This window comes from Psittacula echo, assembly GCF_963264785.1.
Source record: "Psittacula echo genome assembly, chromosome: 13".
In the NCBI taxonomy this organism is placed as follows: domain Eukaryota; kingdom Metazoa; phylum Chordata; class Aves; order Psittaciformes; family Psittacidae; genus Psittacula; species Psittacula echo.
This window is the reverse complement of record NC_137749.1, coordinates 2131745-2159289: the sequence shown is the minus strand read 5'-3', so window position 1 is coordinate 2159289 and position 27545 is coordinate 2131745. Positions and strand designations below refer to the sequence as shown.

General features: G+C 50.6%; 1 protein-coding gene across 1 annotated transcript in view; it reads left to right on the top strand.

Moving 5' to 3' along the window:
- Positions 1-2930: 2930 nt before the first annotated feature.
- Positions 2931-27545, top strand: part of CUX2 (cut like homeobox 2) — a gene marked incomplete at its 5' end in the record, with an annotated part of 62630 nt that continues 38015 nt past the window's right edge. Inside the window, one exon of the mRNA XM_080628534.1 lies at positions 2931-2993. Within this exon, the coding sequence (XP_080484660.1) occupies positions 2931-2993 (63 nt within the window). The remainder of the gene's footprint in view (positions 2994-27545) is intronic.

Here is a 27545-nt window from a genome sequence, read left to right as displayed (position 1 = left end):
TGTGGATCAAAACCATAGGGAAGATGCGAATAAATTGAATGGGAACGTGCTGAAATCTAACTATTATTTTGTTTTCTAAGTACACAGAAAAGCCCCTTCCATATTTTAATTAAAAGCCTTTCAGAAGGGGAGGCAAGGGGCTGCCGTTTACAACGGGCTATTGTCAGGCACACAAAGCGAACCCTTCTGGAGACAAACTGATTTATTAACCTGCACCTCGCAGCGTTCCCTGAGGCAGGGAAGACGGGGGGGGGGCACACACAGTGGGATGAGGTCTTCCTGCTCTGCCGGGGTGACCCAGGGCCAGCGGGATGGTGCCTGAAGGGACACAGGAACAGGGGGGCACAGGGGGAGCAGGGATGGAGCGTGCCACCCTGCAGCTCTGCATCCCTCTGCACGGCACAGGGTGCAGTTCCTCTCCTCTTCCCTATGGCTCCCATTGATTCGTTAATGATTTGGCCAAACAGAAGCATTCCTCCGAAGCCCACAATTTAATTTGTTCACCAAAATGCCCAGTTAGTTTTGTTTCTGATTTATGAGCAGGCTCTTCTGTTCCAGAGAGGGGCAGTGATTTATGGGTGTGAGATCAGCTTTGTGGGTGCAGGGGGATGGCCTAGGACCTGTCTCTGAGGGTGTCCAACAGCAGATGCTTGGAGCATCTTGTCATGAACATCTCAATCCCTGTCACTGGCTTGGAGAGAACACTGGCACCCAACAGCAGACACCAGCTCTCACCCCAGCAAAGACCACCCATCCCACCTGAGTTCATCGGCCCATCTATAACCAAACCTGCATGGCCCTTAGAGGGATGGAAGCCAATTCCCATGGAGGAATCCTCCCTTTACACAACCTGCTCTCACCTCTGCCTAATTACAGCCTCATTAAGCCAAATGTGAAGCACCTTCCTGGTACCACCTGCAGCCCCAATCTCATTACAAATCTCAGCACCTCCCACTGCTTTGGGCTCTTTGATTCTTTGGGTTAAGAGAGAATCTATTTATAGGGTTTGAGTTCCCAGAGCAAAGTTGGGCCCTTGATACGAGTGCACCCAAGCAGGGGCAGTGCAGAGCAGGTGATGGTTGAGGTCTCAGAGCATCCATGGGGCTTACTGCTGATGGTAACAAGGTTGAGGTTTTGGCTTGGCATTCGCGATCTGCACCAGTTCCAAGTGGATGCTTTTGTTGCAGCACAAAGAGGAGGATCTTCTGTGGGAGCCCCCTTCTCCAGCCAGCTCTGGAGGTGTGGAAGAAGCTGGACCAGGGCTCGCAGGAGCACCCCAGCTCTAGCGCAAACTGCCTTGGCTCTTGCAAAGCTTTCCTTTGATTTTCTGTTCGCTTGTTCTTCTGCCTGAGGCAATTTGCGATTGTGGGATCCCAAACGGCTCCAAGTTTCCCTGAGTGGAAGAGATGAGAAGGAGGAGATCAATTCCTGGCTGTTCATGCTCTAGCGTGGTGCCAAGGTCACTTTGGGTGCCTGCCTTACCCTTTTGGACAGTTTTCCTGGCCAAGGTGAACTTCAGAAGGGAAGGAGCAGACCTGTCCCTGTGGTGGTGGATGTACCTGCAGAGCAGGGTGCAGTTTGGAGGATGTTCCTTTGGTGCCTTCTCGACACAAATTGTGCTTTTTGGTGGAATCCCAGGGGTTCTGCACAACGCAGGCAACGGCAGCAGGATGATACCTGGGCTGCCAAGTGAGGCCAAGGCACAGGAGCTGCTTCATCCCTGCATCTCCAGTGCAAGATCTGCTGCAAGGAGCAAAGCTGAGTGCTCTGGGGGTGGGATGGTGAAGGACTGAGTGAGAGCTGCAGGAGCACTTGTCCTGGCTTTGCTGGTGTCCGTGCACACAAGGAGTAGAGGCTGTTGGGATCCTGACCACCTCCCTCTGAGCACCGGGATCTCCAAAGCAGCAAACGGTGACAGGTAAGACAAGGGGGGACCAGCGTGATGGGGCAGGATGGGGTGCTGCAGGATGCCCTCCTCCTCTCTGCAGTTTCAGAGGCAAAGCAGCATCCAGGTTTACAAGCCCAGGGCAATGCTTCATCCCCATTGTGGGGTGGTTGGGCCCCCAGCTCCTCCACCCTGGATCTCAGGTAGGGGAGCTGGGATGTGGGTTTGTGTCACAGCCTGGCAGGAGACCCAGGCCCTTCCAGCCATAGGGACATGCATGTGTCTGCACGACTGCTTGAGGTGTGCCCTGCTCCTTAGCAGGAGCATTGAACTGCTGCGTTTGCTTGGTCTGCAAATACCCACCTGCAAAACGTACCCAAAGGGGCAGCTCAGCCCTCTGCCACTCAACATGGACTCCTGGCAATCACAGCACAGCTCTGCTCTGGGTTTAATGCTCAAAGCCCTTTCTTTGGATGTTGGTGTGGTTGGTACAACAGGATATGGGGAAACTTGGGGCAGAAACCGTAAAGTTTGGGTAGAAAAGCAAAGGGGATGTTTCTTAGACAGGTTTTATTGCTGCCCAAATGCTGGTGTCTGAGCCCCATTGCTCTGTTGAAGTTGGCTGAGTTCTTCAGAGCCCAATTGCATTAAGTGATTTAAATATATACTCCTAAACCACTCTGAATTTGGGATTTTCCCGGCCGGGTGTTGCTGCGTTCGTGTTTGCTGTTGCAATTCCCACCAGGGTCAAAGGTGCTGTGGATGTGTCAGGTCAGAAACGAAAACCAACTAAACTTTAACGGGCGGCTTCTGGATGCTGATTCCCACCTCCCCGCGGTGCCGGATGCTCTTCACACACCGGCAAAACCCAAGCCATCCATCGTGCCCTTCCCAGCCATAGGGGGGGGTCCCATGGACCCGAGGGGGCTGCGGGCGGGGCGAGGCGGCGGCGGGGCCGCCCCCGGCGGTGGAGGCGGGCGGTGCGGTCCGGTGCGGTGCGCTCCGCTCCTCTCCGCGCCCGTCCGCGCCGCCGGTCTCCCCCAAGATGGCCGCCGACGTGGGATCGATGTTTCGATACCGGACGCGGTTTGATGTCCGCCGGCTCCAGGTTGGTGGCGGCGGCCGCGGGGCTGGCGGCGGGCGGAGGATGGATGGAGCGGGGCGGAAGGGGGGGATCCGGGCGGCCGCCCCCATCCCTCCCCTTATCCCCCCCCCCCCATCGCTCCCGCCCTCCCTCCGCCCGCCCTTCCCCATCGATAGGTATCAGAAATTGATCCCCGCCGCCGCCGCTCTTTGTTCGGCGCCGCCCGGGAGCATGGAGCAGCGCTAGCGGCGATGGAGCCGCGCCGCCCCGGCCCCCGCCCCGCCGCCCCCGAGGTGACAGCGCGGCCGCCGCTCCGCCCCGGCGGGAGGGAGGGAGGGAGAGGAGGAAGTTGCGCGGGATGAAGTTGCGGGGAGCGCGGCCCCCCGCGCCGCTCCGCCAAGTTTCTTGCGGTCCCCGCCCGCGGAGCGGAGCCGCAGGTGCCCGCGGGCTGCGAAGTGTCCCCGGTGTTGCCCGGCCTCCCCCCGGGAGCGGGTCTGCAGCGGCATCCCCCGCTCGTGTCTGGAGCGGGCGCGGCGGGGCAGGGGCTCCCCGGTGAGAGGATGGATGCGCGGTAGCCGGGGGATGGCGGAGCGGGGCTGCCCGGAGCCCCGCCGCGCTCCCATTGTTCAGGGCCCCGGGTCCGCGGTGCCGGGGCTCGGTCAGCCCTGAACGTCAGGGAAAGGCGATCGGGACGAGCCGGCTGTTGGCCGGTCCTGCAGTGCCCAATGGATGTGGCGGGAGAGAGATCCTTTGTGGCTCCGGGCAGGTCACGGCTGCCGTATCCCGCCGTGGTGCCCTCGGTGTGTGAAATTACCGGTAAGTCCTTTGTTAAGGTGTGCGAGGGAAGGTTTGCCGGGGGATGCTGGCAGTTTGTGAGCTGAAATAGGCACCGATGTAGCGGGGAGGCGGATAATTAACACAATAGCTCTCCCAACATAATGGGATGAAACCCAACCTGGATCCACTACAAAAGCCGAAACGCTCATTTACATGGATGTTAAATGGGTTTATCCCTGTCGGATATTACGGAGTTTAAAGCGTAGTGTGCTTCGTAGGGGAGTAAACAGATTGAAATGCGATTCATGAGGCTCTGGTACTATATCAACAGTTCCAGCATTTTGGCTTTTAAGCAGATTGTGTGCTATGTCTGCGATACGCGACCCTAAAAGTACTGCAGGTACCACGGCCGGTCGGCTTGCCATGACTGCTCATTGTGGTCGGGAAGGGATTACGGTTTTAAGCGCTTCGGATACAAAAGCATTCCCAGCTGAATCACGCCAATGACTTTTCCTGGGGGTGCAGACCTTTATTTAAAGGCAAATATTGGCAGCTACTTTTCCGTGGGTCCGTTGTGGGGGGAACTTTGCTGGAGGGAGAGGTGAGCAGAGCGGTGGGTGCTCTGCTTGACTGAATGGCTATGGTCGGGTGCTGGAGATGGAGACGAAGGCATAGGAATTGACTTCTGTCCAGCTGGGATCACGGTGGGAAAGATGACCTTGTGCCAGCTTGGCCTAATGCCCTCTATTAGAAAGGAAAACAAAAATAAAAGGAAGGGAAACAATCCTTTTATTATCCTTCCAAGGGCTTTTTCCATGGTTTATTTCCTCCCTTTTCCTCTTTAATGCATGTGTCTGAGCAGCTCTGCTGGCCTGGGGCTGCCTGGGAATGGCAGAGTTTTGAGCAACCCTGATGAATGGTGGGCATATGTAAAACATGTAGATAATGTGCTACTCGGCAGCACTTTGATCGAAACGGCGTCGAGGCTTTTTACAGCAAATAGTCTTGGAAATGAGAAGAGATAAAATTCCATCAAAGATAATGCCAGACATATTTCATTGGGTTATGAGATTGTTTTATTGTGTACATTACTAATGCAGTATTTTTTTACAGCTTTCTTGTGTATAATAGTCATAGCGGGATTCGGTCCTTTATGGGTTTTTTGTGTTTTAATTTGCTCTTGGTTTATTACGTTCCGGTTGGCACTGTATGGATTACACGCTCCGGATGCCGCTTTAATCTAACCAGCAAAAAATGGGAAGAGTTGCGAGCTGCTGATTTGGGATAATAAATACAAGAGCGAGTGAGGGGAGAGCGACTGATTATAGCCATCTTTTATCAATGTCTTCACATCTCATTATGCAGATGAGCTCTGGCTATGTGGCTCCAGTGTTGGGTTCGTCAAATAAAGCGCTCTCGGTTTGATTTCCTGTAATGCAAATGCTCTCGGCATTCCGGAGCGGAGTTGGGCATAAACTTCGTCAGGAGCCTTGGAACGCAGTGTGGTTGATGGAATGTTTTTGCTGTTCAAAGTTTAGGGAATGGGGGGGGGGGGGGGGGAAACCCACCCACCCACCCACCCCCACAACTGCGGATGTGATTAAAATATTATAACCTTATGATATTCTGAAGTGCATAAATTTTACATATCAGCTACAGAGGGAGTTTAGACATCCATTAAATGATATGACAGCTTGACTTATCTAAATGTGCATCATTTAACAATGTGTCAAAATTCTTCTTTATATAGACGACAGCAGTAAATAAGCTATCAGTCCTCTTGGCTGAAGCTTAATTCCTGGAGCTTGGACTAACAGGCTGAACTGCTTTCTTGCGGTGGGCAGGATAACCTCAGGGGGAGGCAAAGGTGCTTTTGGGGCTATACATGGGGGGAGCTTCGCCTCTGCAAATTCCTGGGTTCTGTGGTTTTTAGGGATCATATGGAGAGACTGGTGACACCTTCCAGTTTCCTCCAGCACCAAAGACTGTTCATTCCCACCTCTGCAAAGCAGAGGGTGAGGTGATGCTCATGGTCACTGTGCCCAAGGGGAGGAGAGAGGTGCCACAAGGGGCTCTGGGTGCCCCCGTCTTTGGAATTTCTTCTTTCCAAGTGGAATGCTCAGGGTTTGTGCCCGTGCCTGGGGCTGGCTGAGGAGCGTTGTGGGGTTGTGAATGGTTTGTGCTTCCCAGAGGCTCTGGCTGCTCCTTGTGCATCGGGACGGGAGCTGCGGAATTGTCCTGTTTACACAATTAACATGGATTTAGGAGCAGTGGCACTAACGACGCCCGGTTCTCTGCAGATGTCTGTTGTCTGACAGTTGTGTGCTCCTCTTGAGAGGCGCCCAATGACCTGGTGGTGCTCTTTATGTGGATTCTCTGCTGTCCTCTATTGCGGCTGTGCTATGTAGCCTGTCTCTTGGCAGGGACACTGGTGACATTTCTTCACTCAGGGGCCCTGTTTCTTTAGAGATCTAGGGCTATGTAAATGCTGGTCCTTTCCATATACCACCAAGGAGGTTCAGCTGAACTGACCACCAAAGCGCAGCTGATGCTCCAGCATGGCTTGTTAAAACCGTGGCCACTGGGAAACTCATGTCTCTGGATGTCACCATCATTGACCACATTGTGGTGTCCCCTTCCTCCACACTTCCACTGCAGCTCCCTACTTGAGGCAGGTTGTGGTGCAGCATCCATCCCCCATCCCACTGTTCCTCCCCAAATCCTTCATTAGAAGCAATTACTTGATATTTCTAACATCAAGAATGGACGGGATGGGCCCTGTTCCTGCTCCCGCCTGCCATTGCCTTTGAGTTGTGCACCATCAGGAAGTCATTCCATGAAGTTTCTGAGGTCCAATGTATGTTTTTCCCCTATTATTTTTTCCTCTGTCTGAATAATTGAGACGCTGCCAGGCAAGAAGAGAGCTGCAGAAAATGAGGGTTTATCTTTAGCTCCGCAGCTCTCACTTTAGAAACTGGTGACCCCAATTCCAGCCCGAAGAGTGACTTCTTCCCTAATTAATAAATCCATTAATTAATTGTGTGCGTGCTGCAGCCCATTAGAGATGTACACGCTGGCCTCCTGATCCAGTTTAGTGGATCATCTCTGTGGCCTTGGAGCCGGGGGGGGGGAAGGGATTGGGATCAAGAGGCAAATAGGGAACAGGGATGGGGATGTGGTTTCATTTTATGGTACTGGAGGGAAGGGTATCAGCCCTGGTGGGTTATCCAGCTCGGAGGTGGGAGTGGGGGCAGTGAGCAGAGTGCTTGCGGTTGCTGTGCCCCATGAAATGGGGGAGATTGTGGAATGGGGTTTGTGGGGTGGAGGCAGCTGCCTGCTGCCCCTAACTCAGGCCAGCCCAGCCTCTTGCATCGATGCCCTGCATGGCTTGGTGGCAATGAGGGGGCTGTTTCGGTGTGGTTCCCGGGTTCCTCATGACCTCCTGCTGCTTGTGGCCATGAGTTTGGCTGGGCTCAGCAGGGCCTTTGTGCCGCAGGTGGAGCTGAATGCTAAAACGTTTGGTGATCTGAATTATTATTTATGACCAGATTAAGCAAGCAGCACACTCCCAGCCCCAGTCCTTTAGGAGGCACTTGCTTAACTAGATAACCTCAGCGGAGCGTGCAGAACGCGCTATTCATCTCCCTCCATATGTTGGCACAGGAGCTGCTCCTTTCAGTTAATTTTTCTTGCTGTCTGCAGAGACTTCAACTCAAAATGCAGGCAAAATTGTTGTGTGCGCTGGTCCCATGGCTGCTGTCTTCTCTGCTGAATGGCAAGTTAACTGTTGGCAAGAGCAGCACCAACTTTAGATGCGGAATATGGATTTGGGGGCTGGAGCGACCCCTCTGCTCCTCAGTTGCCCCCTCCTGGTTTTGCTGGTTGGAGAAGAGCAGAGTGTTTGGGCTCCCAGAGGTGGCTGTGTGTCCCATGGGATGCAGTGATCCTGCTCCCTTGGGTGCTGGTATAATCATGGTGCTGTACATTCCCGGCCATGGGAATTCCCACATCTTGAATTCCAGGGGATTATCCTGAGAGCTGCTGACTCAACATGGCAAATTGCAAATGCAGGACCCTTGTTTGTGGGGTGGGAGGGTGATGTTGAGCTGCAGCATCCTCAACAGCCTGCCTTGAGATGAAGTTAATTTAGGGCACAGCAGCGATGGTGTGTGCTCCCCCATCGCCAGGCCTCGAGACAGAAACCACACAGCAGCTCACTTGCTGTATTAATGGGTAGCACGTTCCCTCTCGGATTGGAAAAGGCACATTAGAGGCATCCATCCCTCCGAAAAAAAGAGCCTGTGTGAAGTTTCTCAGAACATTTTGTACCATCCTGCTCCTATTACCGAAAGATGTAATTCCCCAACTTGGGAGATAATAAGCAGGTATTGACTTCTGCTGGGGTCATTATCAAGATTTATTCAGTCAATATGGCTTCTTGGGTCAATAAATCTTGAGGTTGATAAAGGAGGAATATATACTTGCAGACTTTATTAAAAAGTTTTCCCCTTTTGTAACACTTCCCCGTGTGTTGCGTTAGGATCTATGAGACTGAGTTCTCTTTAATCACCTTTTCGTGCAGCTTTTGGTGTCCCTTGCCATGACAACAAGACTTGGGAAGCAGGATTCAGCCCCGTGCTGGGTCTGGCTTGCTTGAAATCACTGCCTTGGCTTTGGTGATGGAGTCTTTGATAGGGGGGATATCATCTGATGGGGATCCCCCTAATCAGGGGGAGTGGGATCTGTAGGTGCCTCATCCCGTCACCTCAGGGAGGATGGGACTGAGCGCAGTTGCTGCGAGAGAGCTGAAATTCAGGATCCATATTCCCAACCCACTGTAGAGTAATGGGATTGTGTCCCCTTCCCTACTGCAGGCTGAGAAGCCTCTGGGATTCAGGATGCAGTGAAACAGCCATGATGCTCCATTGGTTTGGGGTCTGTCCCAGCACCTGCTTGCTGCCTTGGGCAATGGCTTTGTGCCTCAGTTTCCCTGCTGCTGGGGTACCAGGGATGGAGCGTCTTGGGGCAAATCACCTCCAAAAAGGGGTCTGGCAGCCTCATGGTGTTTGTGCCCGTTGCCTGGGTGTTTGGCTGTGTGTTGTCCATCATCTCCTGCAGCAAAGAGCCCTTGGAAGAGTTGCATGTGCCATTTTGGCTGCCCATGCAGAGGATCTCAGGGGGCACCTCTGCAAAGAGGTCCAGGCTATGTCAGCACAATGAAGAATAGCTCTTGAAGGCAGCAAGCCGCCAGCTGCAGGGGGTCATCAGCAGAATCCAACCAAAAGGCTTTAGATAGCCTGGAAAGCTCAAGTGCTCGTTATTTACCGCAGTGCTTGTTAATGAACATGGGCACAGCCGCATCCACCCCTTCCCAGGTCAGATCCAGGTTTGAGGTGGGCAGTAACTGCTCACCCTGGGCTTGCAGGCAGGAACCCCATTGGATGATGGGCTCCTTCAGCTCCATCTGTGTATTTAACATGATTTATTGTGGCCGTGCCTGCTGACGAGCTTCGCTGTATTCCCACAATTGACGGCTTTCCTTTTAAGTTGAAGCTTCCCGATTTCACGCAGCTGAACACCTCCTTCCAAAATGGTTTCAGTGCTGCTTTCCCCCCCCTTCTCTTAGTACGGCCTTGCTGTGTAATTATTTTTTTGACTACTTAGAAGTAGCACTTAACGATTCCCCCAAAGCTGCAACAGGACCCCAGAGGATTGCTTTAGCTGCAGTTTAAGCGACTCTCTGCGAACGCGGGGCCAGCTCTGATATTAATTGCTTGGTGGGTGCGTGCTGGTTGGTTTCTTCTGCAACACGGGTTTCTAAAGAAGTAAATAACCAATTTGAACCCCGCGTAAATATCCCTCTGGTGGGAGCCGCGCCGTGCGTCAGCCGCTCGGAGCACGCTGCCGTTGCCTTTGGTAACGCTCCTGTGGTTTTACACCGAAGTCAGGACCTCAGGCATCCTTTGTTTTCTTCCATCGGGATAACATAATAAAGTATTACCTGGTGCTGGCAGCGGGTCTTGTAATGTGTGGTGCAAGCACAGCAGCTCGTTGGCGCCAGGGCCGGTGTGTTATTGCTTAGCCTGGCTGCAGAGGACGTTTATTCTTTATTAATCACGCTGATTAATAAAGGGCATGGGGAGAGCTGCCTTCAGCTGCGGCGCTCGGAGTGCTTTGCAAACATTGCTTCATCCCTGGGAGCTGGGTAATCATTACCCCTCCTGTCCCCCTGGTCCCTTGGCTGAGGAGCAGTGGGCTCTGCTCTGGAGGGGGGCACGGTTTGGGGAGCGGTGTTGCTGAAAGCCTGCTGTGATGTCCACGTGCAGTGCGTGGTGGCTGGGATGGAGTGATGGGGAGGATGGTGCCCCCCAAGAGGAAGGCGCTGAACCCTAAAGACAGAGGCTCACCACTCTCCCTGCTGGGAGCATTGTGCTGGATCCCCTGAGCAGCACCCTTGGGGCCTGAATTCAGTGCCCAAGTTGCTGGTGAAGGTTCCTCCATGGTGTCTCTCCTCCCGTTGAATGTTTGCTGACACCCTATTCATTATACTGGAACCAGAGCAGGATGCCCTGATCATGCTGTGCTGGGTCCCATTCTTCCAGCACCTCTAACTCCCCCAACCCCAGCCCTGGCAGAGTCTGGGCTGGCAGGTACCCGGAGCTGGTGGGACCCAGCATCCAGGATGGCAGCAGCCATCCAGGACCATCAGCTTTACCCGCTCCATCCTCTGCTTGGCGCACGCCGCAGAGGTAGTGTCTCCTGCTAGCGCACTTTTCCTTCAAATAAAAGCAGCTAATTAACATTATTCTTTAATTATTGCCTTTATCAACAAGGGGTCTGGTTTATACCAGCAGGATAGTCGCTTTCCCTTCCACTACCCAAGCGAATGCTTCAATTCCTGTTGCTTTTGAAATGAATTTGATGTCATCTGCCCATTGTCACTTAATGGGGACACTTGGGTAATGATTGCGCGCTCCAGCCCTGTTAGCAGCACTGCGAGCGTGTAATTTAGCCCCTTAGGCAACAGTACTTTTGAAATCTCTGGATAGTTTTGAACTCTCTGTTCTTAATTAAATATGCAATTTTTCACGGTAACCAGGTTAATTCTTTTGTGTTGTGTTGTAATACTGTTAGGAATTTCCATCGTTCTTATTAAACATTATTCAGGCATTGTGAATTCCATAATTAAAAAAAATGAAAAGAACAAAGCTTGATTCACTTCTTGCTTTTCCCTGGTTAATTTATCAAATGAATTTTGCAAATTTTCCTTTTTCTCCCCAGACGGCGTGCCAAGTGTTTTAAAGGGGAAGGATTTAATTGCTCTGTAGGGATTGGTTGGTTATGAAGGATTTGGCTGTTTGATTAGTAAACCCTATTGGGAATGGTTTAATGCTCCATGATCTTAAAAATTGTCTGATTGTTAGGCTCTCCAAGGATGTTTTCTCTTTTCCTTCTGTACGGCAACAGCTTTGCACAAGTGTGATTATTAGATGGTGAGGAGGGAGTGGAGGGGTCGATGGTTGGTGCTGGGTGAGCCTGGCCTGTCCTGGTAGTGCCAAGGGAGCCGCTGTTGCCCCTGGAGCAATGGTGATGGTGAGACAAACCAGTGGTCTCTGTGTGCCTCCCTGTAGGTCACCGGGCTGGATGAGGATGGGGCTGGATCCTGTGCTCAGTTTCACTGCTAAGACTTGTTCCCTAATATCTACCTTGTAATATAATGAAATTACACAGCAGATCTTATTTACCAAGAGACAAAACCCTGCTGTGAACTCCAGGTCTGAATCACTCTGCTAACCCACTGGGCAGCATCCCGTAAGGATGCTGAAGTGCGTCGGGAGGTCTTGATGTGGGGAGTCCATGGTATCTTGGAGCTGGGTGGGCAGGAGCATGCATGAGGAAGGATGCAGGGCTGCAGCCTGCTGGGGGTTTAATCCAGGTATCTCATAGCAGGGGTGCTTATAGAGCCCCAGTCCAGGAGTTAAGTGGGCGATCAACCTGCTCTGACTGGGTTGCTTTTGAAGTGCTTTTTGATTTAATGTAGGGAACCCCCCTGAATATCTGGTGGTTTTAGCCATGTGGTGCCATTTGAGGTATGCTGTGAGGTAAAGGATGGTGATGGCTCACCATTAAACAACTGAAAAGCCTCTGTATGGTGCTGACACCCAGTGGGTTTGGGGGGAAGCAGGCAGGGGTTTTACTTCCCACCCAATGCATGGAGCATCCCTGGCAGCTGCCGGTAGCTGGGAGACGGCAGTCCAGCCGGGATCGATTGCGGCCAGTCTGAGGGGGCTCCCCAGGGGTTATTTGGGCTTTAAGGAGAGGTCAGAGAGTCATTAAACCCATAAATACATTGCAATGTAAGAGAGGAGCTGTTGTTACCTTCCAGCTTGGTTTCTGTGATGCCAGTTTTCCCCCATTCTGGTTCCAGCCTCTTAAACTGGATGTATCAACCAGGCTGGTGCTACCTGTGACCAGGCAGCTCGGGTGGAAACTGTTCAACAGTGTTGGGCAGGAACGGTCAATGCCGGGCTATGGCTAAAGCAGGGTTGCAAGCCATTTGCCCTATGTGTATTGCTCAATGGCAGTGATACAGGGCTGCCTGGGCTCTGCTGCACCACTGGCATGGGGCTGCTCCCTGCTGTGCTGAATCCATAAAGTCATTTAAAACACAAAAACGCACCTAAAAAAGCCACGACATTTGCAAGGCGAAGGCGAGCAGATGCTGGTAATGTATTCCCAGGCATGACACAGAGTGGCAGCGTGTCGTGAACCGTGTCCCCAGGGACCCCTGGGCCTGTGATATTGGCTTTAACCCCCACCGGCTCCGGTCGGGGTGTAAATTCATCAGGCTTACGGGTATTGCTCTTGGACTACTGAATAATTTACAGTTGCGGAGCCCAGCCAGGTTCAGGTCATCGGGGTTCATGGGTTAATAACAGGTTTGGTTTTTGTTGTCAGCAGCTGCCTTGATAACATATGAAAGAATCCTATTCTGTTGATTAGATTTTGAAATGGATCAATTTTTAATCAGCAGAACATCTGACTCACTCGATAAGAGGAGCGCTGCTGGAGACAGGACGAGGGGCTCGTTATTTACAGCGTTGTTTGTTTTTACTCATATGCAAATCCTCGCCGGGGCTGGAGCCCGGCCCCTGCCTCCCTGTGCCCTGGCTCCCCCAAAATAAATCGCTGGGATTATCACAACGTATTGGATTCATCCCGGGGTTCGGCAGGAAATCCGTGATGCTGTTGGAGAGCTCCGAGGGCACGCGGAAGCTTTGATTTAGTGATCCACTGGTATCGATGGAAAAACGTTTACTTATCGATCACTGAATCTTAGGTATAAAAGCATCTTGGGGGTGTTTGGCTCACGCCTCCCCAAGAGCTACCAAAAGCACCTTCAGGATGAGCTTGTGGGTGCTGGGAGAGCAGGGGACAAACCCCAGTGGGAGGCAGAGAGATCTTGGCCAAATTCCTATGTGTGAGTAAAGTTTCAGAGGGAATAACTTTGATTTCACTTAATATTAAGGTAATATTTTAGTAATACTAACAGACCTGGATTCCCATTACAAGTTAAATACTGGGTGGGAACCTGGGCAGATGCTCATTTATTTGTTAGATTATTACTTATATATACATTATATGATTACAACAAACATCCCAAACTTGACACATTGCATTGAACCTTGATAACCGCATGCATTTCTTTCTGTAAATACGTGCATAAAACCCATTTATGTTTTTTTCCTCAATGGAATCCACTGTCTTAAAGCAAGTATTAACAACTGCTATAGGAGGACTGCCTGAAAATGAAGCTCTATTTATTAGCAGCAGAAAAGGTAAAAGTCTTGTGAATGTAACTTTGGGGAGAGGATCACTGGAGTATGTGTGGCTCTGTGGTCGGTGGCTGGGGACGGTCTGTTGCTGGCAGATATAGATATAAATAAGGACTCAGTGGTGCTGGTAATTTGCATGGGTTTGCCCTGGGTGCTTTGGGATTTTACTTTTCAAACTTGTGCCTTCTGGCAGCCTCCCTAACCTGAATAAACATTTTCCCTCTTGCCACAGATCAGTTAAGCTGGTGGCTGTATGGGGGCTTGCTCCGGGCAGGTTTCCTTCTCCGGTTTTGTTCCTTGAAAGAGTTGCCTTTTATTTAAAACTGGATGTATTTATGAATTTATGTATATAGCTTCGTGTTGGTTTGGTGAGGGAGTGATTGGAGCACCAGGAAAAGCAGGCTGAAGCCTTTGGAATGCAGGCGATGGGATGTGAGCATGGGGATGTGCTCCCTGGTCCTGCTGGATGCTGTAGCCTATTCCAGCCCCACGTGGGCACTCACATCCCCTGTGTTTGCTGACCTCTGGCCACAACCAGCCACGCTCCAAGGTCTCCTCTGGGGCTTTGCAGTGCCTGGTGTTATTACAGTACCATAAGTCCAAGGGCTCATTTTCTATAGCCTGGAAATAACACTGCAGGTAATGAGTGTTTGCTAATAGCCACAGCAATAGCTTACGGGCTCTCGTGCCTGTCAGTGGGCATGGGCGATATATCAGTTTCTGCTAAAAACACTAGCAACATCAGAAGGTTAAATATGCATATTATATCATCCCTGGCAGGTTTATTTTCAGGAGAGCAATGGGTGTCACAAGTTCGTGACTTCAGAATGAAGTTTATTTTGGTGATGGAAAACGTGCTTCTCTGTTAAGCATCTGCCGGTTATTTTCTGAGGAGAGGTGAAAGAAAAACACTTTTGCAAAGAGGAGAGGGGCAACTGACCTGCCTTTTGTTTAATAATGGGTGCTTAGGAAGCATCAGTGGAGGGGATGGGTCTACAGTGTCCTTTGGGCATTGGGGAGCTGCCCAGTTCTTGTGTTTGAGAGAGGCACCAGCTCCTCTGGTAACTCATTAACTCTCCAAACTGCCCTTGTGTTTAGCAACTGAGTAAATGAATTGCTGATGGGCCCCTGGGTTTTAGTGTCATTGCTCCAGACAGGATTGACCCAAAACTGCAGTGGGAGATGAGCCCTGTGTGCAGTGAGCAAACTGCACCGGTGGGGTTGGAAATGGTGCTTTGCCACTTCATTTGTGATTTAAAGGTCTGCGTGGGAGTTGCTCCTTTGCAGCTCAGAGTTCATTTTGGGTCCATGAGGTTTGTACTTGTGACAGTCCCAAGGCTGCTGGGTATGACCCTGTGTGTTGCTTGGAAGCTGAGCTAGTTTGATTTGGAGTTACTGGGACTGAGTTACTGAGACCGGCACATAATCCTGTCCTTTTTCCTCCTTGATTTTTAAGCCATTTAGCTGGATATGAAGCTCCAGCAATTTTGGACACCACAAGGTATTTGGATCCATCAGGTCTTCCTATGCAGGACATGCAGGTTGCCTTTTGCCAGCAATCCTTTTCTCCTTATCCATCCCTTGCTCTTATTGAAGAATCCCTCCTTCCTACCACACATAACCTGAGCCTGGAAGGGTTTCTGTGTTTCTGTCTTTTTTTAGGCTAATAATTAAACAATAACAGAGCCCAGCATCTCTTTATTTAAAGAGCAGATGGAGCATCCTGTATATTAGCATGGTCCTGGCTCTGACAGCGCCAGCGAGTCCTGGAGCTCAGGGTTTGGATGTGCCTCCCGAGGACCATGTTATTGGGCAGGCAGCGGGCAGCAGCCCCGTGGGATGCTGCTCAGAATTAGAAGGGCATCGTTAGGTAGAGGTGAGCCGAGATGATTTTCCTGCCTTCCCTTCCTATGCCATGGCTGAATCCCAGTGAGCTGCTTCAAAAGCACTTCTGGGCCCCGATGGGTCGTCATTCCTTCCTTCTGAGTCGACCAAATCCGGCACACGGTGGGTGCCACGGTCTCAACCCATGTTGAGCATCTCTCCCTGCATCCTGCCTCTGTGAGCAGCGACCGGAGGAGCAGCAGCTTTGATGGTTATAACCAGCGTGAGGTGTTTTGGTGGCACACGTTGTAATGGATAATCCCAGGCTGCTGCTTGAAACAGCTATAAAAGAAACGAGCAGAGGCGCTGGCTGCTGAGCTTGCCTGAAGCTGGTTGCTCCCTCCTCACCATCGTGATGCGTTGAGGCTGCAGATGCCATCAAATCAATCATCAGCCAAATTCTTGTCTTTACCATTCTGTCTCTAACCAGCATCACCATCTAGCAACTGTGCTGTTTACCTCCCACACTGGCTTCTCGTTGAAATGCCCTATTTTTGTTTTTTTCTCAAGCAGCTCCAATTGATAATTTAGCTCTGGATAAAGCAACCTCCGAGCTTTTCATTTCTCAGAGGCCAAACATTGATGTTGTGTGAAATGGGAGCTTTGAGGAGGCTTTGTATGGAACTTAGCTTCCTGAAAAATTTATTTACTGCGACTGTGATCTGCAGGAGTGAATTGATGTTTATCTATAGTAGTTGTTGCCAGAAAAAGAAATGCATAACTGCACTTTCTTGGGAAGCTTTGAAAGGCCTTTTAAATAAGTGTCTAATAGTAGGCTCTCAATAGCTAACAGCCAGCTTGATAGACAGTATACAGTATATTAACTATAAGCAGGCTTAATCTTTTCCTCATGTTTTAGAGAATGCTTTATAACCTTGTGGCCAAAGAATTCATGATCACCAGGTACTTGAAGCGAAGCAAAATTATACTGGCTGTTACTGCTGTGAGATCGATACTGCCGGGAAGCACACGGGGCTGCGAGCTCCTGCTTGCAACCAGCAAGCTCCTGCTCGCAGCCCATGTCCTGACTGTGGAGCTTGGATTTAGGTGGCTCATCCATAACATGGAGGTTTCCCTGGCAAGAGATGCATGGGGAGGGTGGTGATTTATGCAGTCTTTTTGCAGTTGCCATGCGGGAGATGGGAGTCCCAGCATCGCGCTGGAGTGATGCGCAAGTCCCAGTTTGGTGATGGAGCTACATCAGAGAGTGGGATTTGGGTCTGGTGGGATGGAGCTGGCTCACCCGCATCTTCCCATTGCTGGAGGTGGCAAAAATACAGCAGTTTTCCGGCTGGTAGCATTTGCCCCACGATGAGAGCACTGAAGTCCCTGGCGAGCATCCAACCATCACCTTTGCTTGCAGTCAGGGGTCTTTGCTTTCTCCCGGGGTGATCTCAGCCGCGTGCTTCAGTGCCCTCATTTGCAGTCATGTTTTTCTGCTTTTCCTGCCTGTGCTGTGTTGGATCCTGGGAGCTCTGGCCAGGAGTCAGGGAATCGATAGGTGGTTAAGGTGATAAGTGGCTTTGCTAAAAACCAATTTTGCAAGAGGAGTTTGCAGAGGGGTTAGTGGAGAGGATCTGCATCCATGCCCCAAAGAGCTCGCTACAGCCAGGAGCTCAACTCCGACCTGAATTAACCTGGGAAGCATCCTCAGTGCAGGCTGCGGCTGCTCTTCTCCTGCTTCTGTACATCCATGTGGATCCTGTGGGAGGGTGAGCCCGAGGAAAGGTTCTTCTTCCTCCAGAGAGGGTGTTTGGGGAAAATCAGAGAGGTGGACGTGCCTGAAGGTGATGTAAAGTGAAGCAAGCAGAGTTTGCTCAGCTGATAACTTCTCACTGCTCTCGGAGCTTCGGCTCTGTCGGCATTCCAGTGGCAGTATTTACATAGGGATGAAGTGTTCCCGTACGGCTCCTCCAGCGCGGCCAGGTCTAAGCAGGCTTTCCTCTAATCTCCATCATGGCTGGCTGCTGCTTCCGACTCTATTTACCCTCTAACAAACATATTCGTTGCACTGTCAAGACGATCCTGTAGCCCGTTTGTGGGGTGCTTACTGGTTTTGGCATAGCTTGGTGGTGCCGATGGTGGGATGATGCTGTGCCGAGACATTGTGCTGCTTCCTGACACCAAGCACAAGTGCCCTTTAGGCACCCATTTCATTGTGCTGGTGATTTATTTGAGGGTGTCGTAACGTTCCTCTGGTTCATCTGTCCCTTCTGCATCACACATGGGCTGCAAGGCGGCAAAGGCGTGAGCTTTCCCACCTATGTATTTGGTTTTCCATGGGCATCAAGATTGTTTTGGGGCTTTCTGGTGTTTCTCAATCTTGACTCATCCTTTCCCACCTACAAGGCCCGTATTGCAGCCTCAGGGCACAGAGGCTGGTGGTGGGATGAGCCAGCAGCAGTATCCCCTCTCCCCTCAGGCAGTGGTTCTTTTTTTTCCCTCTGTTTCCCATTCATCAGGTGGAGTTCCCCTTTGGCCAGTGAGCCCAGAAGGAGCATCGTGGGACGCTCCTGCGTTGCTGTTGGGCTTTGCTTTCGTGCTGTTATTTATGGCTACACTGCTTCATTACACAGCCGCGGTTCGAATGCTGTGGCTGAAACCACCTTATTGTTTGATTCTTTCTAATCATCGTGGGGAGGCTGTTTCTGGATGCTGATTGATGGAAACATCTTATCTCCTCTAGTCAAAGTGTCTCCGCTTCGCGTGGTAATGAAATAGTTTGACACTTTGACACGAGTGTCAAACACTTCCCCGACGATGCAGACAGCGGAGGCTTTGATCTAGGTGCAAACTGGTTTCATTACAACAAGCAGACCCCCCCTTTCATCCAGAGAAGGAGCTAAGGGGTTTCAATTGGTGCTAAGTAGTAGCTGCTCTTAATGGTTTTAAAACTAAAAGTAAGGAAAACTAGAAGACTGGAATAGTTAAGCTGTTATGTCATGTTAGAAACCGGCCCCAGTGCTGGGCAGCGGAATACGGGAAAGCCAACAGGATGAAGGATAAACATGAGAGAATCCTCCCAAAATAAACCAGAAATCTTCCCTTCTGGGAGATGTTTGGATTTGTTTTTCCCAATATTTCAAGCAAGAACTTCTTCAGAAATGCCTTTTCTGAAGGAAAATGCGTCTTGTTTTTCATAAAAGTGACATTTTCTGTGAAAACACTCCTACTATTGCCCTTTTCTTAATGGAAAGGGAGGGGAGGCAGCCCTTTTGGGCACTCTGGTTTGATGCTGTCATCTGCACCTCAGGTTCTGCCCTGTGGCTGCATCCAGGTTGGCTCCGGGAGATGCTGGGGCAGTGGTGGAATCTGCAGGATCATGGTAATGGCCCTCACTTCCCCATCCCATCCTTTTCCTGGGGAAGGGATGCAGCTTTGCCTTCTCTCCCCCCATTTTTCTCCCAGCCAAGCCTGGAGATATTTTGGGTCCTGGTGGAAGGGATCCCAAAGATAACCCCAGGATGACAAAATTCTGCTCAGTCATGAGCAATTTTGAGGAGTAACGGGTAAAATTCCTCCCTGGCATAATTCTGTTGGCATTAGGCTGCACTATGCCTGGCTTTGGCTCAAGTGTGGCTAATTAAAAACAGCAGCACCTTCTTTCTATTTGGAGCAGTGAGCTGAGCACAAATACCCCGTGAGCAGCTGAAGAGAATCTAAGTGATGTATGGAAATCGTTTGGTTACAGCAAATCCTGGGGTTTACATGAAGGTTTCCTCTTCCCTCTCTGCTGTATGGACATGAGCAGTGCCAGCCTGGGCACTGTGTTCAGTCTTCTCACTTTTAACTGTTCTCTTAGTCTTTTCCCTTTGAATATCATGGGTTAGATGATCATTGTAGGTCACTCAACTGATCCATCACAGGTCCTGTGCCATATCTCATGCCATATTCCATCCCTTCCGAGCACTGGTTCAGCAATCACAGCCTGGCATTGGTGGCAGGATGTCCCTTTGGAAGTACAACACCATGGGACCGTGTTCCCTCTCCTGAAGAGTGACTGTGCATCCCAGGCAGCTCATCCTGGGGTTGTGGCTCTGGGGACAGTCCCCTTCCTGCCCATCCCACTCCATCACCAGCTAGGATCCATCCTGTCACCATTCAGTGTCTCGGTGGGGGTCCCTCCATGGGCTGTGCTGACCCCCAGTGTGATGCCCTGATGATCCTGCACTGGCTTTGTCCTCTGTTCTGCCCTTGGGTGCCTCTGCCCAGAGCCATGGGGTGAGCAAGCAAGGAGGTGGTCACCCATGGGCAGAAGCACTTAATTTAGTGCCTCCTTAATTAGAGCAACAATTCCTGCTCCTTGCCCTCATCCCTGCCCGCTTCATGCCAGAGGCTTGGAGCGCAGCAAAATCCACCCTGGGAGATGCTGTATTCGGAAATGACAGGGGATTTGGGGCTTAATTTTAGCCAGAACATGCGGTTCATTTTTAGATGCTTCTCAAGCCCAGTCGTGGTGGCTTTGTTACAGTCTAGGAAAGAAAAGAATCCCAAAGACCCTAGAAAGGCGACGCGGTTCAGATGCTATCTCTCCGCAGCTGGAGTTATGGAATTTAATACAAGGAAGCTTTTGCGAGTTTCCCGCTCTGCATCGGGGCACAGAGAGCCTGCATTTGAAATTAAACCTCACATTTCATTTTTATACACTGTGCTTAATCCAATAATGATTCCATGTTACAAATGGCAATAATATCTTTCAGCATAGTTAATCAGAAGAGACTTAATGCTGTCACTATTTATTAACCTTTGTTGAAAAGCAAGAACTTTTCTTACTAATCTGTGATTGTTGCTCTTGTCAGGCTCTATCAAGTGCAAACCAGATTTGGCATTTGTTACAGCGGGAAGGATCTGCTGCGTTCCCTGCTGTCTGCTGCATCCGACCCGTGTGTAGGGATGTGGTCCTGTGCAGTGCAAGCGGAGGATGCTTTGGGTGCTGCAGGGTCCAGGCTGGCTGGTTCCCTGTCCCCGTAAGTGCAGCTCCCCGATGGGTTCCAACCTCATCTGCTCCTCCAGTTGCACGGGTCCTGGTGCTGTATATAACCCTCAGGGTTGTTTTCTGGCTGCCTAACCCATGCTCCTGCATCCAGGAGCATCCCTGCTATTTGAGCTTCCCAGTGTGGGGAGATGCTCTCCTGGGTCGGTAGCACTGGGGCAGTGACGTTGGTCTCTCTGATGGCTTGCAGGAGGTTAAGTGACTTCCGATGGCTTCCCAAAAAGCTCAAGGCATCCCCCATACCCCCGTGTCTGCATCCGTGCTGGGGGAAGAGGGTGTTACTGGATGGACTGAAGGGTTAAGGGGGTTTTGTGAGGATGCGGTGGCAGGGGCTGAGCTGAGGCACATGCAGATGACTTGTCCCTCACATCCGAAAAGTCATCCCTTGCATCTGAGCATCACCCCAGTGCTGGCAGAGGCAGGCAGGAGGCTGCAGGCAGCGCTGCCCTTGAAATCAGGACCCAGAATGGTGGCTCCTGTGGCTTTGCAACACCAGTAACCGAAACGTGGGGTTTGGAGAGGGGAGCAGCTCAGGGTGCGTGGGTTTTGGAGCTCTGTGGTGGTAAAAGGTCAGCGCGTGAAGGAATTTCAGCCTTTGATATTCTCCTGTTTGTCTCCTGTTGCAGGGAGGCCGGTGCTGGAATTGGTTGTAGGAGCACCTGGAATTAATGAGCCAGCTTGGTGCCGTGCAGAAATCGATGCTTCCTGCATTAATTGCACTGTGTTCGAGCTCTTGGCTTTTTATTCTGAGTTATGTAGTTACAGGGAGAGATGTCTCTCTTCAGCAGCCCTCAGTCCAATGGGAAAGGGTCCTTCTCCCTGCGTCCATCCTGGCTGTGTGTGGCACATCCCCCATTGCTGCCGGCTGTGGGATGGGGATGCCCAGAACTGCCTGGAGTAGGAATACCTAAAACCACAACAAAAATAAACCCAAGGTGTCCGCTCCTTCCCCTGTAATCAGCCAAATGAAGAGACCACCAGTGATGGCCATATCATACGGCTGTGGGTGTACGTCTCAATGCGGAAAAGCCACCGGCGCCCACCTTGTGGCAATGGGAGATGGATGGCCAGGTCTCTCGAGGAGGCTGGTGTCTCCTTGCAAGTGTGTTTGCAGCAGCTTTTACATTTATTTGCAAAGGATTTTGCATTTAATTGCAAATTGTTTGTATTTGTTTGCAATGATTTGTGATTCCTGTGGCCAAGCATCCATGTGGATGCAGAGCAGAGTCCCCAGATCCTCGGGGCTTCAGGAGCTGGTTTGGAAGAGCAGGCATTGCTGGTATTTCTTATTTTAGGGTAGACCAGCATGGAGCACTATTCTGATCTCAGCTGGGGCACTCAAACAGGTGCAGTTATTTTATACACAGCCACCAAGCATCCCTCTTTGCTAGTGTCCTTAAAGCCTAAACATGGTATTTATATTTTTAGCAAATTGTTCTTTATGGTATTGATTTACATGTAATGTAGCCTTTGCATGAATAACTACCATAAATCTGGAAGCATTTATTATCTGAAATAGCTGCGAACTCAGTCAAATCCTGTGTTTGTTAGGCACAATTATGGAGTTTAAGCTGCAAGGTAGAGAGTAAAATGGAAAGTGTGTTTTGTGTGGCTGGCTCAGAGTTTCTGCCAGGCAGAACATTGATCTGTGATAGGAGGTAAGGGTTAAGATGATCTGATGAAATGAAAAAGCGGGGAATAAATTACAGTGAATGGGATCTTTGATCTGGCCCTGTCGATATTGGGGATGGTGCCTGCCTCTGCCTGCTCTCCCTAGCCGGAGAAATTAACTTTTGAACCCAATGGCTCCTATCTTTTTCTCCTGACTTTCATCCTTCGTGTTGATGGGCAGCAGGGACAGGCACTTGTTTGTTATCCTATTGATAGTGAGCCCAGGAAAGCCAGGCTTTGTGGACCCAGGGCTTACAAAACCAGTGTAAATCTCGTTTGGTATTTGTGAAAGAGCGATGGTATTAACCCCCCCCCCAGCTCCTGGTGCTGAGTGCCAGACATGGAGGGCTGGAGTTGGGAGGGCTGGAGGGTTTCTTGGTCTAAATTTAGCCATTTAAAAGAAGATTATGGACTATGCACTTGGGACTTTTAGAAAGGCTTTCACAGTAACTCCTGCAAGCCTGATGCCTTTAATCCTGAACTTTAATTTAAAATCAAGACATCTTTTCAGCTCGCCTCTTTCCCCTCCTCCGTCCCCACTCTTCCACATTTGAGGCTCTTCCCAGCTTGCTCACGGAGCAGAGATGTGCTAAGCTCTTTTAATTTCGTCTGAAGATAGCTGTTTTCTTAATGGGAAGAAAATCAAGTCAACACTCGAGTGTACACAGCAGTTTACCGCGATAGGAGGAATTAATCAGTCTATAAAGTTCACAATGTACAAAGAGGGAAGGGGGAAAACAACACCCCGGCTGATCAAACACGAGGCTCTTCTCTGAGATGGGGAGATAAAAGCCTTTTCCTCCGCGAGCTTCTCCACTATTGGCAGCCAGTGGGATCAAGCTTATTCTTTGCTATGGAAAGCTCGAGATAATTAATGTTGTTGAAAGAGGGCCGTTGGGTTGGCGTCTAGCAGGCTAGCCCCCGAGTCTGGCATCTTGTGAAGCAGCAGCGAGTCGGGAAGCGGGAAGGGGGGGTGTGGAGGATGGATGCAGCTCAGTCTCCACCGCGAGCAGCGGCTGGGACTTCATACAGATGACTGGACGCAGGCCTTGGGAGAGATAGAAATAAAGGAGAGAAAAGGAACCAGGAGTGAAGACAAGGAACTGGCTCTGAGCGAAAATGGAACATGTAGACGCTTTGTTAGCAATACGGTGATTATAAGATGCTGTGTTTGCGATAATGTGATCATAAGACTAACGTGAGATGAGCCTGTGCAAAGAAATAGGAATAATGTCATAATCTTGTGATTAATACTCTATACAGAAATAAGGGAACCGAAAATTGCAGTGCGGCGCTTTGCGGGGCTGGGGCAGGGCGATACAACTTGAACTGTATCTCAATAAAGGGGCTTCTCTTCACCTCATGAGAGGAGTCCGTGTCACCTGTTGTCGCAGGGGGGAAGAAATATTCCCCACAGAGGGAACTGCCAATTTAACGGAGCACTAAATATCATTGAGAGGTAAAAAAGAGAGCTTAAAAAGGGCTGCGGTGCTGCTGTTGCTGGTTGAGCCGCTGCTCCCTGGCTGGAGCTATGAGGATGGTGCTGGTTTGGGATCTGGCAGCATAGAATCAGAATGGTTTGTGTTAGAAGGGACCTTAAGATCATTTAGTTCCAGCCCCCTACCACAGGCAAGGACACCTTCCACTAGACCAGGTTGCCCCAAGCCCTGTCCAACCTGGCCTTGAACACTAGGGATGGAGCACCCATGCAGCATAACTCCTCTGGATGCTTTTGCAGGGCCAAATACCTCCAAACTCCTCCTGGATACTGGGAATTATCGGGTGAGGCTGTGCAGACCTGCTTGCTGCCTGCTTGAGCTCTCTCCTCTCCTAAAGCTCATTTGGATATGTCCTATTACGGTGCTCGTGTTAAATCTCCCTGCACTAATAATCAATAGATGTATGGTCACCCAGGCTGTTTATGTATCTCTTCTATCACAGCCCTGACAACACGAGATCAAGAAGCGAGCAGGCAGGCTCATACATCGAGCGCCATTTAAAAAGTGGGATGAATTAATTACCACCATTAATGACTGGGGAGAGACTTTAGGAAGCTTCAGCTGATGGCTTGGAGCCTTGAGCATGAGACAAACTGGGCAGGTGGTATCTTGTGATGCTTCGGTGCTGGTGTTACGGCGCACGTCTGGGATGCTGTGGTCCATGGTCCCCATCTGCAGGAGACCAAGCAACGTTTGTAGGGTGTGATGAGTCCCTGTGGATCTGGCAGGGAGCAGACCTGGGGAAAAGGCCTAGAAACGCTAGGAATGAGGGCATTGAGATGTATCTTTTCCCCAGTTCCTTGGTCCTGCATGAGCAAACCTTCCTCCACCATCCCTGGCTGAGCATCCCTGTGGGATGATGCATGACGTATAGGCTGTGATGGTCCCCAGCCATCCCACCAGCACACTGGGGCTGCGTCAGCATCACTACAGCAGAGAGCTTGCAGCTGGATTTGCCGCATCCAGCTGTTTGCTAAGGATTGTGTTAATTATGATTAGTTTTTAATTGCTTTGGGGGGTCTTTCTGTCCTTTCCCGACCCCTTTTGAAGGAGCTGAGATTGCACAGCTGATGATCCCATCCTCTGCCACCTTTTCTATTCCGGTTATTTATTAAGCAGCATAACCAGAACTGCTCTCAGACAGGACTTGTCAGCTATAAAAGACACTCGCAAATTTTATTAGTTGACAGAAGGGGATTTTTTTTCCCCTTCCTCCTGAAAATATTAAAAAGTCATTTTAGTTTAGAAACCTAATTTTAATTTAGTTAGGTTTTAATTTAATTTGGTTTTAAAATTCATTTTCCGGCAGAACTCAATTTTTCAAGTGTAATTTGATGCCGTCAGTGGCTATAATATTTAATGTCCTACCTATAAATTGTGAGGATGGCTTTGACATGATTTACAGGATCCAGGGGGATGAAGCCATCTCTTTGGCCTCGCACGTGGGAGAAGCTGGAGAGAAAAGGGTTTTATTGTGGCAGCCGCAGTGGTTGGTGCTGTTACCTACAGAAAGATGGGAAAAACCTTGATTTTCCTCCTGGATCAGCGCTGGCTGGGGATGGATGGGAAGAGAGATGGATCTGTGCTGAGTGGGGATGTTCCTGGTTATGTGTACTGTGCTTAGGTCTGTGCTGGGGTATGGGGGACCTCAATGGAGGTGAAGTGGGTTTGGGATGGTGGCATCACCCCACAAACCCATCTGCTTCCCAAAAAGCAAGCCAAGCCCTTTCTAGGTGTGGGATGCAGGCAACAGCCGACCACTTGGGGGGGTGAAATCCAGGCACATCCTTGGAAAATACAGTGTAATTGTGTAAAATACCATCTCGATTTCATCCATCTGAGCATCGCATCTCATTACTGGATTAGAGCAGTCTTCAGACCATCTATCGAACATTATAAATGGGGATAAGATGATTCTGGTAATGGCTTCATAAAACAGGGGAGGCAGTTGAGGCTGTCTGCATGCATCTTTGGGTCGAGGCCAGATTGATTTGGCAGAGGAGGAGAAACCCCCTCGGTACTTTGGAGAGTGCGGCCATGGGGAGGGTTTGGTTTTTCCCTCTCGGTTTTGGCTTCCGAGCAGCAGCAGTTGGCTCCTTTCATTATCTGGGTGATGTGCCTGGGAATTCTTGCCTGGTGGAATTTGTCTTTGTTTTTTGTAAGGCAGCAGCCAAGCTGTGAGTCCATGTGTGGGAAGGGAGCTTTTGGGTGCTCCATTGTGGGGTTCGGGAAGCCTGGCATCGGGCTCTGCCTGCCCAGGCATCACTGAGGGGGCTGCTGGTTTTGGCTAAGGGTTGGTACAGCCGTATCTCCTCTTGTATCAACAGAGCTCCATTGTATTCATCCCACTGGCACATTTAATGTGCTGTCGGGCAGTGAGCCCTGTCCCACAGTGCCTGGCTTCCTGCAGGGCTGAGGCTTGTCCTTGGGTGTCCGTCCCCCTCAGTAGCATTGTATTCCTTCAGTCAACCCAATGTAAGCTTTTTAACAGATACTCCAAAATCTGTCATGAAAATGGGCCAGGGAAATCCACCTTAAACAATTGTCCTGTATGGAAAAAGGGGGCACAAGCACAATCATCATATTGGACACTGGAGAATACTGTCTGCCATAGTCTGGGCTGTGCCACCATGCGCTACGGCTTCTTCCAGCGTCCCCATGCTGACTTTGGGCTCCTGCATGGTCCATATGCTGCACAGGGGGGTCTCACACCCCATGTTCAATCCCAAGGCTGACATTCCGGCGCCAAAGGTGAAATCCCAGCGCCCCACTGGGGTGCCCATCTCTTCCCCATGAGATGCCATTGCCACCCGGCGTCCCCCTGGTTGTCATGGTTACTGACGCATGGGACCCCAGAGACCTGGCTGGGAATTAATGGCAGCCCAGGATAAAGGATTCCTGTCTGGGCCGAGTTGATGGATTACATTGATGTGCCATTTGTCATACCGTAATTGTTCTGGCAAATGTAATACCCACTAGTATAAACATTGTGCTGCTTTGCTAATAAAACTGAAAATAGGAAGAGAAAGGATGATGCAGTGTTATGGTCAGTTAAAGAGACACCGCCTCCACTCCCTGCCAGCACTGGGGGCTTCTGCCTGGAAACCTGCCCTGTCCTGCCCTCTTCATCCATGGAAAATGGGCAAAGCGGCCAGCTAAATCCTTGTGGGATGCGGGTATAGCCAGGGTGGCTCTCAGCATCACTTTGCATATCACTGGCTTTGTCTGAGGGGGGGACAGACATCTTTTCCCTCTAAATGGGGAGCCAGGGACCCCAGGGGTGCCCATGCCAGGGACTGAGCCCATTTCTCCCTCTGCCTTGTACAGGCTTTAATCCGTGCAGGAAATAAACAAGGGATGCAGCACGTTTGGCGTCTCAGGGAGCTGCTCTCACCTTGATGCTGCTTTATAAGTGGGGGTAGGCACTGTCCCTGGGTGCTCCCTGCCCTTGTTCTGGTGACACCAGGGTCCCCCTGCCCTGTTGACTGATGCTGCCAGAGCGGTTGGTACCCAGATCCCAGGTAGTTTTGCTTTCTGAGGAGTCAGCCCATGGATGAAGAGCCCAGTGGTGATTTCAGCAGGGCTGAATCGCTCATCCTCCTACAAACAGGTTTCAGTGCTGGCCCTGGGGTGGAAGTGATGGAGAAGGTTGGAGAGCTGCCACCAGTCCCCAGTGATGGGACCTTCCGTGGCTGTGCGGTGATCCCTGTACATCATCCCTGCAGCTATGGATCAGCTGGGTGTCAGCTTATGTCACCATGCCCATGTTTTGGAGGAGAGGACCATCTCATCCCTTCCTTCTCCCATTTTTCTGGTGCAAAAAGCTACTGGGATAATGATGATAAGGAAGAACAGCCCCCATCAATGCAGCTTCCGCACCCCCTTCCTCAATCCTGGGGTACTTCAGAGGCATCGT